A 15,331-nucleotide genomic window follows, 5' to 3' on the forward strand; every position below is an offset into this window, starting at 1 on the left:
TTGAGAGTGGATACTGAGTTATTTGAAAATTCGAGCGTTTCTTTTCAGTTTGAAGGCTTTAAATATTGGATTATGATAAAATTTAAGTATTGGAGTATTTGGAAACGTTGAAACTGAAATATTGAAATGTTACAAGACGTACAGATTTGAAAATTTGAGGATTTAAAAGTTAGAAATTGCTTGCTCTCGTGTATAGGATGTTTCAAAGTTTCAAAATTTATTTGAATTTTTAAATATGGAATATGATAAAATTTAAATATTCGAATATTTAAAAATTTTGAAATTAGAATATTGAAATATTAAAATACATAAAGATTTAAAAATTTGAGAATAAGTGCCATATACTTTGCATCTATCTCCATCCTTCTATCTTGGCTTCAGCATGCAGTTCAGATGCCCCTGCACTGCTTGCTCTGAAGATACAAAACTAAAGTGATTGGGGTATTGTAGTGCGTTCCCCACTTCAGCAAAATTCAAATGATATAGACGTTCTTTCGTTCAGTTGTCGATTTTATTCATTGATTGTAATTGAATTTTCCTAGAGGTGATAGAGGAACATGCATTTGCTGAGTTGGTAACCTGCCATTACGAATAACTGTAACTCAGAGTGAAAATTGTAACTATACTCGGATATTTCTGTAATAATATTACGTAATAGTCACGATGCCTTGAAACTGAATACGATGTAATAACGTGGGAATAGTTCGACACATGATCGAGAAGGACTTCTCGAGAAGGAATCACAGGTGCATACTTTTAATGGAAAGTGTGAGACGTTTATTGATACTTCATGCAAACTTGATATGAATGAAGAAATCGTTAAAACATTAAAGGATATACTATTTCCTTCCACAGCTAAGTTCAAAGTTGGAAGTTTAAAGTCCAAACTTATACTCTCTTATTTCCTCAGAGTATATCAAATTTACTTATAAATGTAGTATCAGGCATACTAAATCTATGTCTTCATCGAATCTAAAGAATCCTAAAATCAGCTATTCCTACCACATAAACCATCTGCTAGTAGCTTGTATCATTATAGCAGTCATCTGCATCTACACTATGATTTGATTTCATTCGATAGCTATTTGTCGAAGGTTCCCTAGCAGATTGGAAGTAAATTCTTCGGCCCCAGGCGGTATTCCTACGATTAATTCGAAATGTTCGTGACTGGATGGGGACTAGTTCTGTTCCTCCGAGGTCGTTGCTCCTTCGAAAACGAAGAGTCCCCTGTGTAGCTGCGAACAACTGAATTCTTCAGTGAATCGTGTTTATTAGTCATTACAAAAGGCAAGGTTCAACTCTCCCCTTGGTGTCTCACGGTATTATCTGGAAAAAAGCTACGCCTGATACCTTCAGACGCGTCGAGTTAATTAAGTTTGCGCGTATGGAAGCGCGTCTAAGATCTGATGCCGCTTGGAACAGGGCTGGGAGTATACGAGAACCTTGCCGACAGTTGAGTCCTAGGAATGTTCCGTGAATATTGTTGTTTAGATAGTTTTATATCCCAGTATGAACGTATTTGTATATCTGCTCTGTTTGAATTAAGCAGATTCTACTTGAATGGTAGGTCTGGTTATATTTAGAATCGATATTTTTCGTGATTGACGAAACTTAATTGATTAAGCTTAGTTAAATAATAATGACTATAGGGATGAATGAAATTGATGTTATTAAATGGATATTTTTATTCATTTTAAAAGTAATTTACTCAAAAAGTCTGTACTTGTACTTTTTAATAATGTTTTAAATTTTAGAATGAAACATTTTTAAAAAGTATAATTTCGTTCGTTCTTTCAATATTGCATCGAAACGAGACTCGGATATTTTATAGGAGTTCATCATTAATAAGTCAATGGGCTGATTTATACTTGGGAAGAATCAGTAATTTTCCAATTACTGGCGAATGAAATTATAGAATTCATTAGTGAATTTCTGTCGAATAATTCAATGCGCTCATTAAATGTTTCTTGGTTAAAAGGTATCTTCCCGTATACCTTTTACTGCTAGCTATATAAAAATCTCAACAAAAAGTAGAAATAAATTGATTCTTACGTTCGTGAAGAACGTCTCAAAAAGAACGCAACCTGTTCAACAGGATACATTTTATAGTCGAAATAAATTTTTTACAGATCCTAAATTTTCTGAATAAATAAATTATGAGCATTTTGCTGCTTTAATAAAAAATTCTGGTATCTTTTCCCACATAGTCGCTAACATAAGTCATAAATAAAATAATACCGAACGATACTCTACTCTATGAGATCTCGTACAGTGTTTATTTTATAATTTCTCGCCACCAACTCAAGTTTATTTTCGTTTAGATCTCAATTTTTCAGCCCATCATCATTATACGCATCGTTCAAGAAAAGAACAGTTATTTAATTTATGCAGCCAAGGATTCTGCTCAGCCACGTTTGCATAATCGTATAACGAATAATTTCATAGGCTGCTAGGCGGCTGACTTTTTAATCAAACGCGATCAATAATCGTGACTGAAACGACTGCTGCAACAGTGGATAATGAGGAAACGACACTCGTGTGTGTATCTGCAATGCCTTAATTATGCACGGCTAAAAACTCACTCTAGGGAATCCATCTGCGATAAAAGCAAAATGCTGCATAATGAAACTATGTTCGATTCTCGGCTCGGCGAGTGAATTATTAAAGACTTTAGCGTTCCGTGCAATCGTCGTCGGTTAAATTCGATTTTAATTACGCGGCCAGCGCGAAAGGATTTCAATTATTGTTCGTCGCTGCTCATCTCGGTCTGGTGCTCGGCTGAATTTTGCATAAATAACGGACACTGCTGCTACGAGCCCTGAATATTTAGGGAACTGAAAAACATTTCGTGGGTATGATTGATCGTTCTTTTTCGAGCAGAGAGCAGAAAACTTTCACATTTCGGGGATAATTATTATATGAGGGAACGCAAACTCGTTTTGTGGCTTTGGGTTCGTGGTGCTCCTGAACTTTGGAAGATTTTAAAGGTAGCGCTACCTGGAAAGTAGTTAATCTGACCGGAGATTGCTTACTGTGGAATATTAATCACTATTTTCGTGGTGCTGATTTTTATTACATTCATCTGTTAGGGTAATGATATTAATGTGGAATATTCTATGATATAAATTAGCATAAAAATTGTACGAAATTTTTAGTTCTGAATAGAAAGCGTAAAAAGTTTTGAACAAAAAATTCGAAATTATTGAGTTGTTTGGAAGATACTTGAGAAAACTCTTCGATAAGTGAAGCAAGCTGTAAAACAAGCGCATGCTGCAGACTTACTGACCTACACTGATTTCTCTTCTTAACGTGCTTTTGAAAATGGGAAAGTGGCCTGAAGGCTTAACATCATTGTCAATGGAGCAATTTCCACAAGGTTACTGCAAGTAAGAAGCATTTCTCGAGGTTGAACATCTACGTTATTAACGTCATATTCATACAGCCATGCATATAGGACTTTAAGTGTAGGTATTCTAGGAACTATTAGTGACAGAGGATTGATGGCTCTTTGTAATAAGAATGGCAATCTGAAGTACATATTCTTTAGGTTGAAAAGAATAATACTGTTAGTAATAGTAGTCTTAAGATCATATCTTTATAAGAAATATACTTTAAAAGGTCTGCTGATAATGTCTACTCAAAAATCTTAAAAATTAAACTCAAAAGTTCCTGCTGCCAATATACCAGATTACAAAAAAGAGTTGAAGAGATTTTCTTCTCAATTTTACAATCAAGGGTGAATATCATAACCAGACTTCGGATTTTTATCCAATTTCATATTTTTATAAACACAGTTAAAGGAATAGGACCTAACTACAATTTTTAAAATATGCAACGTTAGAAATGAGTCAGCAGCCCATCTTAATTTCTTTTCAGATTCCATTGCTAACTGAAGGGAACTCCACGTCTAGATTACTCAATTTAAACCCTTATTGACTGAATCTTTCATCTCATATCTTTTTCATATGATTATTATCCTCTTTTTCTCTCTGCTCTGCATTTCCATTTACCAACGCCTTCGTGACAGCCGTTTTGTAATTTTCTGTATGTATCCCTAAGCTATGCCAAGCCCCTGAAATAAATAAATCTATTCAAAGTTCCTCCTTGGCGGGGTGACCGTGTCAGGAAACGAGCCTGAAGGGTCGTCACGCGACGTCACGGGAACACAGCGTAGAGAAAAAGGAGAGGCTGGAGTCGAACCCAAGTTCGGGGTCGAGCACCTTTTTGCACCCGCGTTCATTTCCAGGAAAGTGGCGCCTTTCTCGCGGCGAAAGAGGTCGGTGGGGAGGCCGTCGCGGCGAATGTGGAGTAGAATCGCATTACGGGCCGGGCTGAGTAACGGAGCGGGCGCGGAGTAGAGCGTATCGCGTGTCGTCTCCTCGTCTCCTCGGCGTTCTCGCGCGGAATCGCCGTGGCTGGCCGCCAGTCGCGTGCTGACCAGCCGACCGTGCGTACGGATCGGTCGTTGCAGCCTGCACCCAACGCCTGTCTCGGCCATCCCCTTGAATCGATGACAGAAAGTCCTCGCGAAGAACCTCGCGAGACGCACACCGTGACCCTTGACCCCTTGCCACCGCGAATCCCATCGGGGACCTCCCGCGAGCCAGCGTGATCGTCCCCGAATTTTTTTGCGACTCGCTCGGCGGAGTCAGCTGGACGCTTGATCTATGGACGGTTGATGAGAGCCGAGGGTTCCTCGGGGTAATGCGCGAGTGAAGGATCGATCGAATTCGAGGAAGCCTGTTGGGGAAGTTTCAGTGATCGATTGGAACGATAACTCCGCGAGAGCACGGTTCACGCGTTGTAAGGAAGGTGCGTGCAACGATCAATCAGCCCTCGTTCCCGCTTGATGAGTCGCGTTCGAACCTCTCGGATCTGAGGATCCGATCTACGCTGAGGTGCCCTTTGTACCACGGAGGATCTGCTTCGTCAGGAAGCACGATGCTGAACGACAGCATGTGGAAGCACAGACGGGTGCCTGTCCCCAAGAGGTGAGTTCATTGGTCTGGTTTTAATTGACGTTGAGGTGGTTTACTCTATCTTTGTAGGCTACTTGTTTCTTATTGACGGAGGATGTGAACGTTTGCTGTTGCTTTTATTGTAACCACAGCATGTGCTGTCTTGTTTGAATTGATATTCTGTTATTAGTACCTTTTGTCGTGTTCGCTCTTTTTTTATGCGAGTTTTACATCGCCTTCACTGTTAGGTTATCAGCGATGCCTTGAGAGGTGTTTTCTGTGTTATTTTGTTAAATAGTTTGGTTTCTTAGGACCATCTATATCTTAGGACCAGCTCCTTGTTCTATTCGAATTCGACTGATTGTCTTGATTCGACTGGATTCCTTCTAGTGCTCCTTTAGTTGCTAAACTAATAACGTATCAATTTAGTGCTTCGTTAATGTCATTTATAATGACTTTCTTATACAGCTTAATATCCTTGCATTTCTTGTTTGGCTGTATCGTTTTGATTTTAATCAACGTTGGAGCTCCTCTTTTATTATTACGGTTGTTATAAGATCAGTCGTCTAGTATCGGCCTTCTTAATAGCCATTCAGAGAAGTTCTTCTGTATTTATTTATCTATCTTGTAAATAATCAACCATAATACTATGTATTTATACCAAGTTCAGTTGCTCTGATTTCATTGAATAACAGGATAAATAGGAAAATAGGATTACGGCGGATGAGATGCGACAAAACATAGTTACGACAGACTTTTGCTAAGTGACACCATAATCCATTAACTGTCATCGTGGTTGACGTCTCAACACATCGTCGGATTTTACAGCTAGACTCTGTCGCGAGTCAAGCGCATTAAACTGGGAATACAGTCGATGAATCGTTGTTCACGTGGATGGAAAGCGTGAGAGCAAGGAGTCTCGTGCCTCAAATCAATTTATCAGGCAGCATTCGATGCGTTAAAATGCTTAACCCTGAAATACCGGCGGAATCGCGGGACGAATGCGTTCTTTGACTATTAGATAAGTGTCTCTGGTATTACAGCGGTGGACATGTGAGATTTATTAGACGTTGGACGAGCTTTCTCCCTCGATAGCCAATGAATTATTAACAACTCGAACGACCTTCCAGTGTGACTCACTAAAGGTGATTTGAACTTGAAAAGTAGTGGGATCGAGTTAACCCTTTGCCTGATAATTAATCCCACTCGTGGGAAAAATCGGATTATGAATGTTTTAGCAGGTATTATTATATTGTATTCGACAGTCTTTTTTCTGCTATTTTATTTAGGGGTAATTAAGGGAATCTTTCCATTTGGGGGAGTCAGATTTAAGTAATTTTTAAAATAGTAAATTTATTGTTGTATTTATTTGGAACAGAAAAATTGAAGAAATCAATTTTTGGATTCCTCTAAATAGAATTACTCGTTTAATTAATTGTTAAGTAGTTTGTAATTTTCCCTTTTATTGAAGCTGACCTGGCTGAGCACGGTCGTAAAAAAGTTACAGACAGAACAAGAGATTTAATGGAAGAAGAATTTAAATAGGAAAGGTGATTGATCGAATCTCTGATAAAATCTACTCAATTCTGTCCATCTCCTTCAATTACCAGTGTATTGATTTTGTAATTTTCTTAGCTGTTAATGTGTGAGTATACACTAATATTCAGTGGTTGATATTGAAATTGATGGATAACTGCTTCCATGTTTTTGTCTAAAATGAAGCTGCAGATTTTCACTTATATAAACATAGAAATACTCAAATTCAAAAAACAAAAATTCAAACTTCATAAAGAATACATTTGATAATTGATGAACAATTCCTGAAGCAGCCTATTGAAACCTAAGCAATTATATATATTTTTTTTTTTTTTCGTTTCACAGTCTATGAACTTGAAGCAGACCCTCGTTATACCTTTCGTGGTTCAACAAATGCATATACGGATTCGCAATTATTTCAGCCATACTGGAACACTTCATTTAATGATGAAGATGAATCGAGGCATTCTTAATATCTACTCGATGAGCAGGATCGATGGAATAGGTTGAAGGTCATTTGACAAGATCTGTGCTGTGGTGGTGAATAAACTGATCAATCACGTTGATTCGTCGCCGAAATAATTCTGCGAATTCTGCAAGAAACGTGATCAACGATTCGTCCATTCTTCTCTGCGGTTCATGCAAATTCGTGGACACTTCCTTCCGCCATGGTATCGAGAACGAACCGTAATAATTGCATCGCGCTTTACAAGGTATTTCCGGTACGATTTTTCGGGGACATCATTAACACAAATTGACAGAATATTTAAAACATTAAACCTACACTAAATTGAAAAAATTTCTAGTTAAAATTACACTAAAAATAGAATTTTTCAATTCGTAGAAATTTTTCGTGTCCTTATATTGCATCGTAATTAGACATAAAAATTGGAAAGAAGGTACAAAAACTTGTCTGTAAATCTCTTGTAGGAAGTACCGTTTTCCTAATTGCCTCGTAATCATCCGTCTTCAGCTACTTTCGATTAAACAGGTTTGCAGTAATTGCTTCTAAAAAGACGTCATTTGGTATCAATCAACGCCGCGATTTGTCGCATTGAACCTAGAGTCGACGATCTTTTGTTTCTTCTCACGAAGGTTATGCCTCTCTCATTAAGGTGAAAATTAAATGAGGTAAAATAGATTAAAACATCGTCTAAATCGCTTACGTATGACTCGTAAGTTGCTGATCTAAAACAGGTTACGTGATATTCATACAGACAGTTTTACGACGACAGGCAGACATTTTAAAGAACGATTCTACATGCTAAAATAAAAAGAAAACGATGATAGATGAAATTGCGTTTTAGACTTCATTTCCGAGTTATTAGTTGTTGAGAAAAACTCAAGATGTCTGACTTGAGGCTTATTCTACTGTCTTCGTCGTGTCTCATGGCAGTAGAATATGTCTTAAGTCAGACACATTTCAGGCGAATTTTACTCGTTTTTGCAACTATTAATAACTCTGAAACGAAGCTTCAAATACAGTTCCATGATTCTTGATTTTGGTTCTATTTTAATATGTATAATAACCTCTTAAAATTTCTGACGCCTTTTGTCGAACACCCTGTATAAAACAATCCTAACGTATTGTACCAAACTATGATCTAAATCTAGTTTCTACTTATGTATTTGTTTCGTTATTCGTGTAATTTTCTCTTTGTTCCACGAAGTTATTCTCTAACTTCGTCCCAGTTAGACGATCACAGGGCGTTTGCTAGCCGAGGTCAATAACCAGAGATCACAGAAGGCGCGCGCGCTTCTTATTAGCGTCGTCGTTTGCGAGAATCGACAGTCGTGCAGTGTATCAGTGTCGTTACAAGGGAAATAATAGTTTCCAATAGCAGTCGTGTTACGAGGCTGTCATTATCGTGAACTCTCACTGACTCGGAGGACGCCACGCGCGGATCCACACTTTCGATCGGCGACTATTCGCCTCTTCGATATTGCTTGCTGGTGAATGCTTCACCGGATATTGTTTTCTAGACTGACATATGATAAGAAGCCAGCTAAACGGTTCTTACAATGGCCCACAAATGATCCACGATGTTTTTGATCATCACACTTCCGTAAAAGGATCGCAATGAAAGGTCCTAAGTGCTTCGAAGCAGTTACAAAAACAGTGGACGAGAATTGTTTAGGATGTTCCATGTTTTATGTAGATACATGCATCAGGTAGAGTCATGTAACACAGTTTATTCATATTTAATTAACGATTAGAGAGTCTAAGCAGCTGTTTGAGAAAACGGTGATTTATCGTGAGTGAAAGAGTGAAGAATGAAGCAAGGTGAAAGTATTAGGTTGAAGATTTTAGGATTAGTGACTTAGACTATTTTTGTGAATGATTAATGCATAGAAATGTGATTCTATGCGATAGAAAGTGGTCTATTCATGCATTTCGTAAATAAGCTGCAAAAATTAAGATCCTATTGAGCTATAAATGACAACAGTCTTTTACAAAAGCAAGCTTTTTGAAAATTTAGAAAATTCTTTCTTTGAAAAAATCTAAATAAATAGGGAAAAACATTCAATTTTATTTTTCATTAATCGATACATTTTTGTTATAAAGGTTAACCAATTAACTATAATTACATTTTACACGTATGCTAAGTACATCTACGAACTTCCTATTTATAATCTATCCCACGTTAATTTTGAATCGCCCTGTACGTTACTATCTACGTCATCGACTGACTACTACCATCACTTACATATTATGATTTTTTTCGCAAGTATCGATGATAATCGCATCTCAAGGTTACGTTCTTACCGATCCACTGCAATTCGTACTGAAATTACGGCAATTTACATAACAGTTCGCAGTGTAATGGTCGAATCCATGTTGAAGACCCGTTCGGTCCGTCAAGTGGAAAGCTGAAAATCGCGTCGTGGCTGAGAGGTTAATAAGAACGTACACCGCGATACGCGGCTTGGAATCCCAAGCAACGGTGTCTCGTTCGCCGAATCGTCGAACGGGGCCTCTAAACGCGGATAATTGCTATATAACTACTTTTTTACGGTGCGTGTTCAAGTTATGTATCGTGCTCGCGTCGAGGTCGGTTGCGTGCTGAAACCGACAGCACCTCTTGCACTTTCGCGGCGGTCCAAGTGATGATCCTATTAAATACACGCGACGCCGCGCTTCCCTTCGCTGAACATCCCTGGCGCCTTTCCGCGGGTTTCCACACGTGGAAAGCGTAATTTCCCTTGCTAAGTGGGCGATTTCTTCTGTCTTCCTTTATGGACACGAAGAAGCGGCAATTAACTGTGAACTGTGCTGATGATCAAACTGCGGATCAGGCTTAAAGAAATGGGACCTGCATCATAAGATCAAATATCGTAACTTGCACTTTGCATTTCAGATTTTATATAGAGTGTTCGAGAGCTGGTGTTAGAAATTTTAAGAGATTATTCTACATGTCAAAGTAAGAAAAATTAAGAATGATGTAATTGTGTTTTGGACTTCGTTTCAGAGTTTTTAATAGTTGTAAAGATGTATGAGGCTCGAGTGATATGTGTCTGACTTGGGATTTATTCTACTGCTGGCGCGCATTAGGTCAGACAGTCGAGCCAGTAGAATAAGTCTCGAATCAGACACACTTCACGCGTACTTTGGGCTTTTTTTCAACAACCAACGACTCAGAAGCAAAGCCTGAAATGCAATTTCATCTACCTATATTTTTTTCTTGTGTTAGCGTGTAAAAGAACCCCTTAGAGTATCGTGTATATTTTTGAATATTATCTACATTCTGTGACTTTTTACAAATTTAAAATTTTCATAAGTGCCTAAAAATCTGTAGTCTAATAATGATAATTCAACTTCAATTATAGGTATTGTATATATATAACTAAAGTAAAATAAGATTCATATTTAAATATCAAATTTAGATTTGAATTTTTATCAAAATTTTATTTCAAATTTTATCTAGCTGATCCACAAGTATCGTCACCATGGTAGGAGAATGTATAGAAATTCTAAGATTACTTTTAAATATCCTCTTGAAGCAGATACCATATTCTTTACGGTTCCTCTTATGTGTAATGGATCACTCGTGGCTACGATAAAACAAGCAGGCTTACATTTCAATGCCTCCACTTGCAGGAACTAGAAAAATGCGGAGATTGCATCGCGTGGACAAAGAATCGCGAGCGCTTGCAGCTCTGCGTGATGCAAATACACGCGCAACACGATGCATCCCCCGTTTCTCTTTCAGCTTTGTTAAAATAACTAATCATGCAAATGCAATGGAGCCTGCTTGAACGACCGCTTTCCTATGCTTGACTGTATTTAACGATGAATGAAACGTGTGAAACACGGTAAGAAATAGCGTCCTTTGTCGTTTCAACGTCTGCGCTCTTTTCTGCTTTTTATGCTGCCTCGCGGCTACGGGGAATGAATCGCGAGTACTTTAAGAATGGTCTTACGACTTTTTCGACGTGTAGAGTGCTCAGGGAAGAAACTCGAGAAATATTTAACACGTTCCATTTTCTAGTGTTCTATATTTTGATTCTTGAAACACACCTTGATGCATACAAAATTCTTCAGAAATTTAGAAACGTTTTAGTGGAGTACAAAATTAAAATTTTCCTTTGTATATTTTAACCCTCAACTAGTATAATTTCAGTATTATAACATAATATACAATACATAATAAATACCTAAATAAAGAATTCCCAGCTTTCAAATTTATTATCGTGTACAAATAAAATCCCGATATTTTACACAATAAAGATTGAAAGTAAGATAGTATAAATGCTCTGACCCCACCATACCAGTCAAGAGTTAACCCAATTGATGATCACAGTGTTTTCTGCTTCTATTTTACTATAATTCTTGAATGAGTTTACTCATTTTACAAACAATTCAGTTATCGAAGACATGGCAAATCCTAACGATCTCCCATAAACGCTCAGTATTGACATAACAGGTCGTCAATAAACGTGCCCACATGTCTGCTCCTCGACAAAGGAACCGTTTCTAGAGAAACCGTTTCGACGTTCAAGCTCGCTGACAATCGAGCTCGAGAGAAATGAACGCGCGTGTCCAGATAAAAGAAAACGAGGAACGAACGGTATCGGACGCGAGACGACGACGCAGTGTCAACGACACATGGACACGGAGGAACCGTAAGGGAGTCGAGGAACGCGATTGTGTCCAAGGTGGAACGCGGGGAGGATATATCGTCTCGCGCATAATGAGGACCTGGTATCTGGAAACCCGATTGCTCCGTATAGTGGGCCCGCATTAATTTTATCCCATTCGAATTTCACGAGCGCTCGGGTAGCGTTTCGATGCGCGAGCGCGCGTGTTGCTGCGCTAAAGAGGTCACAGGGTTAGATTGTCTGATGCTCGAGGGCTGCAACGGGGACTCTAGCTGCGATTAGACGTGTGGCGTTCTTTGTCTTACGTTGCTTCGATTCTTGAACTCGTTACGTTGCTAATGCGATGTATTTGGAGCTCTGAATAGCTTGTGAGTAGACTGCAGTTGCATATGCAAATTCCTGTTTTCACGAACACGAGTAGGGAAGTGGAATCTAACTAAGACGTTGTTTCGATCTTCGAATATAGTAGGTACGTTAATTTAGATTTTGATATTTTGTACATTTCTGTATATTATATGGATACTGTACTTTTTTGCATATTGAAATTTCCCATAAATGCATGAAGATTCACAGTGTACTTTGGACGAAAGCTTCTTAAGTGTGACACTTATTTTGTAACATATTAATCACTGTTATCGTGATAAAGTAGGTACATTAATTTAGATTTTAATTTTTTGTACATTTTTGCATATTACAATTTCCCATACGTGATTAAAGATCCGCAGTCTACTTATGATGGACAGCTTTCTAAATGTGACGCTCATTTTCTAACATATTGGCTACTGCTATCGTAATTCTCTGTCGTATCTACAAAGTTAGTAATTAGCGATTAACGATGAATAATTATAATCACAATCTTACTAGTAATAGAATGATTAATCGAACAAGAGATTTATAAGAGCGCAACATTCTATGTGAAAGACAGTGGACCAATTAACATAGTTCCGCGTGTCAATAAGCAATTTCCGCTGGAGGAAGAAACTCGAACGAGTTTCTGTAATGCTATTTACTGTGTTCATCGAAGCGCACGGTCGTTATGGACTCGAAACGCTCTTCATTTTTAGGGCAAGACTTGTTCGATTATTTTGACGTTTTGTGAGATCAAACCTAATTATGTTCGAATGCGTTACAGAAAAGTATAACTCGAGAAAATTTTTAACACATAAATAACATTGCATAAATGATTCTGCAGTTTGAACATCTGAGGATGGTGGAACATAAGACTAGTAAAAATGATAAAAATCGCAGTAACGAACAGTATAAGTCTAAAAATTCAAAAATATATCGGGTAAAGTAGGTTATTAATAAGAATGCATAAGTTTTTCAGGATGTTACATTTGCCACGGTTTTTAAAAAGAACAATGCCGATAAAAAAATGTTATAGGTACAATATTTTGTGAATATTAATTGTATGTATGTTTACGAATAAAATTCAGAGGCCTTGAATGTCACGGTATTAAATCACGTCTGCAGTCGCCATTTCCGCCCTCCGTGTGCGAATTACTGCAATATAAAGCTCATCATTGCACGCTCACGTGCAATTAACTCGAATTTCATTGTGCCATAGTGTTTTACTGGTCCCGCGACTCTTCGGTAGCGACTTTAATAGTCAACGACGGCGATGAAAATAATTGACTTTAAAAGCCATCGCGTGTCCCGATGGTGCATTCCCCTTAATGAAATTGAGCCCTGCAATATCTGGGTATGAAAAATTCGGCACTTGCGTGAAAATTAATTTCACGTTCCCACAATTGACTTTTTAGAGATTACTTCCTTAGTGGCCTTTATAATCTCTTGCATCAGCAGCTCGAGAGCAGGGACTTCACGATTTTAATAGCAAAATCTTCGAGAACTGAAAATCGTGAGAATATCAGTATTAAAGCAATTCGAAAATACTATTGATTATTTGAGAAAATACTATTCTTTAATTTTCTATATAAAAACTAACGTCGCATTAATTTTATAAATATTCAATAATAATATATTTTAATCACAGACTCTCGGATTAAAAGCTGGGTTAACTAATTAAATGATGAGTTCGAATAGTGTTGGAAGTGACGAAGGTTCTTTTTGCAAACTCTTTTTCTTTCATATCGTACAAATCTATTAATATCTTTTCTCCACTTGTTACCATCACTAATTAGTAAAATACACTTGTGTTCACATGCGTGAGATAAAGGATTACATGAATAATAGCATCTTCAGAATCAAGAATACTGTTTTATAGGGAGTATTAGAGTATTGTTTTATGGCATCTCTCTAGACATATGACTTCCTTCTTAGATCTGTACGCTCTTCAACCAATTTAGCACTTTCGATACGGAAGCACTCAAGGATAGTTAAAAGATACAGTATGCCGGAAAATAATGGTGGAACATCAAAAACAGGGTTACATAATTCCTGAATGAGCATAACTTAACGTTGCACAGATTCCGCCCTGTTTACTCCAAACAAAAAGGATCTTTTTACCCAGACCCGGTTCTGCCGCGCTCAAGGCGTGATATAAGAAATGGTTTACTGGAATTTCCGGTTTCAGTGGCCACATAATTTTGCGTGATAACCATCCAACACTGTTATGCTGCGCGACAGCACTGTCAATGCCCCAACACTTACATCCACGTTAGAGAAAAGTATCGCCCACGGTACTTGGCCAAAGAAACGAGAAACGTGAGCAATTCAACGTTATTATAAAATTAAGATATTAGATTAATTAAAAAATAAGTTTCTACAGATGATCTTCTCTGTTGAAAATTGTCTGCTATTTTTCGTTATTAAAGTAGCAGAAGAGGAAGTAGTTGAAGATGTAGAAAACAGTTGTGGGAATGGACTGCAATTTATAAGAGTGAAAAAAAAAATTTCTGAAAAAATGACCTTCACATTTCCGTAATGTCTTTACGTATGACGCAGCAGGTTTAGTCAGAAAAACATGTCTCCCAAAATAATTTAACTTCGCTGAATAACAGGTTTCTGATGTCGGTGAATGTGGCACTAGGAAATTTTTCGAAAGTATACACGTGCAAAGCATACTTTTTAACACACTTTATGTAACTTTTATACAGCAATATTTTCCTTCAACGATTTTTAGAAAACAGTTACCACTCGTGTTCTAAGAAATTCCTTTTTCGATTTATTCCTCCCATGAATCACGAGCCGAGAATCTCGCTCGACTAAAGTAGAAAAAATAATGGCACAGTGTCTATTCTTCAGAATTTTTATCTCTTCCTCAGGAGACAAACAAATTCCTCCAGGATTTCCCATCTTTCTTATTTCATCCTCAATTTTATACCATCGTACATTCGCATCTTTCGCCGTCGACTTTGGTTTATTCTTTTTCGACGCGAAACGATCAGTATTACTGCTTTAATAACAGTTAATTGCTACAGGAATTAATTGTAGGATGGTTCCGATCGTAATAACGCTTACAGTATTCACGCGCGTGCGAGGACCCTCCACTTTTTCCTTTTTTTCCATAAAGCATGGAACAAAACCTTAGCCGTCTTAATTGCTCGTTCTACAAAGCCGTAAACCGCGCAGCGTGCATAAGGACGGTCAGTTTTCTGCATTTCTCGCTAGGCGCGTCCTTAGAACGCAGTTTTGCACCAGCTGCTAGGATGTCGTCAACGCGACGGTCATTCCGTCACGGTCGACGCAAGATCGCTTCCTCACGGTAAAACCAGGTCGCACGTGAAGCATCTCCGTGAACAGGGTAACCAATTGCGAGACAGATGACTCTGCCA

The 15,331-nt window shown here is 37.9% G+C and overlaps 1 protein-coding gene across 2 annotated transcripts in view; it reads left to right on the plus strand.

The window, feature by feature from the left end:
- The window catches only part of Pip (heparan sulfate 2-O-sulfotransferase pipe), a 73,343-nt gene that overhangs the window by 10,248 nt on the left and 47,764 nt on the right, over positions 1 to 15,331 (plus strand). Inside the window, exon 1 of one of the 2 annotated variants that reach the window (XM_076391977.1) lies at positions 4,413 to 4,991. The exons of the other annotated variant lie outside the window; for it this stretch is intronic. Within the exon in view, the coding sequence (XP_076248092.1) occupies positions 4,942 to 4,991 (50 nt within the window). The 5' untranslated portion in view covers positions 4,413 to 4,941. Of the gene's footprint in view, positions 1 to 4,412; positions 4,992 to 15,331 lie in introns of those variants that run through there. 2 annotated transcript variants of the gene reach the window in all.

Source organism: Calliopsis andreniformis, chromosome 2 (genome assembly GCF_051401765.1).
Source record: "Calliopsis andreniformis isolate RMS-2024a chromosome 2, iyCalAndr_principal, whole genome shotgun sequence".
In the NCBI taxonomy this organism is placed as follows: Eukaryota; Metazoa; Arthropoda; class Insecta; order Hymenoptera; family Andrenidae; genus Calliopsis; species Calliopsis andreniformis.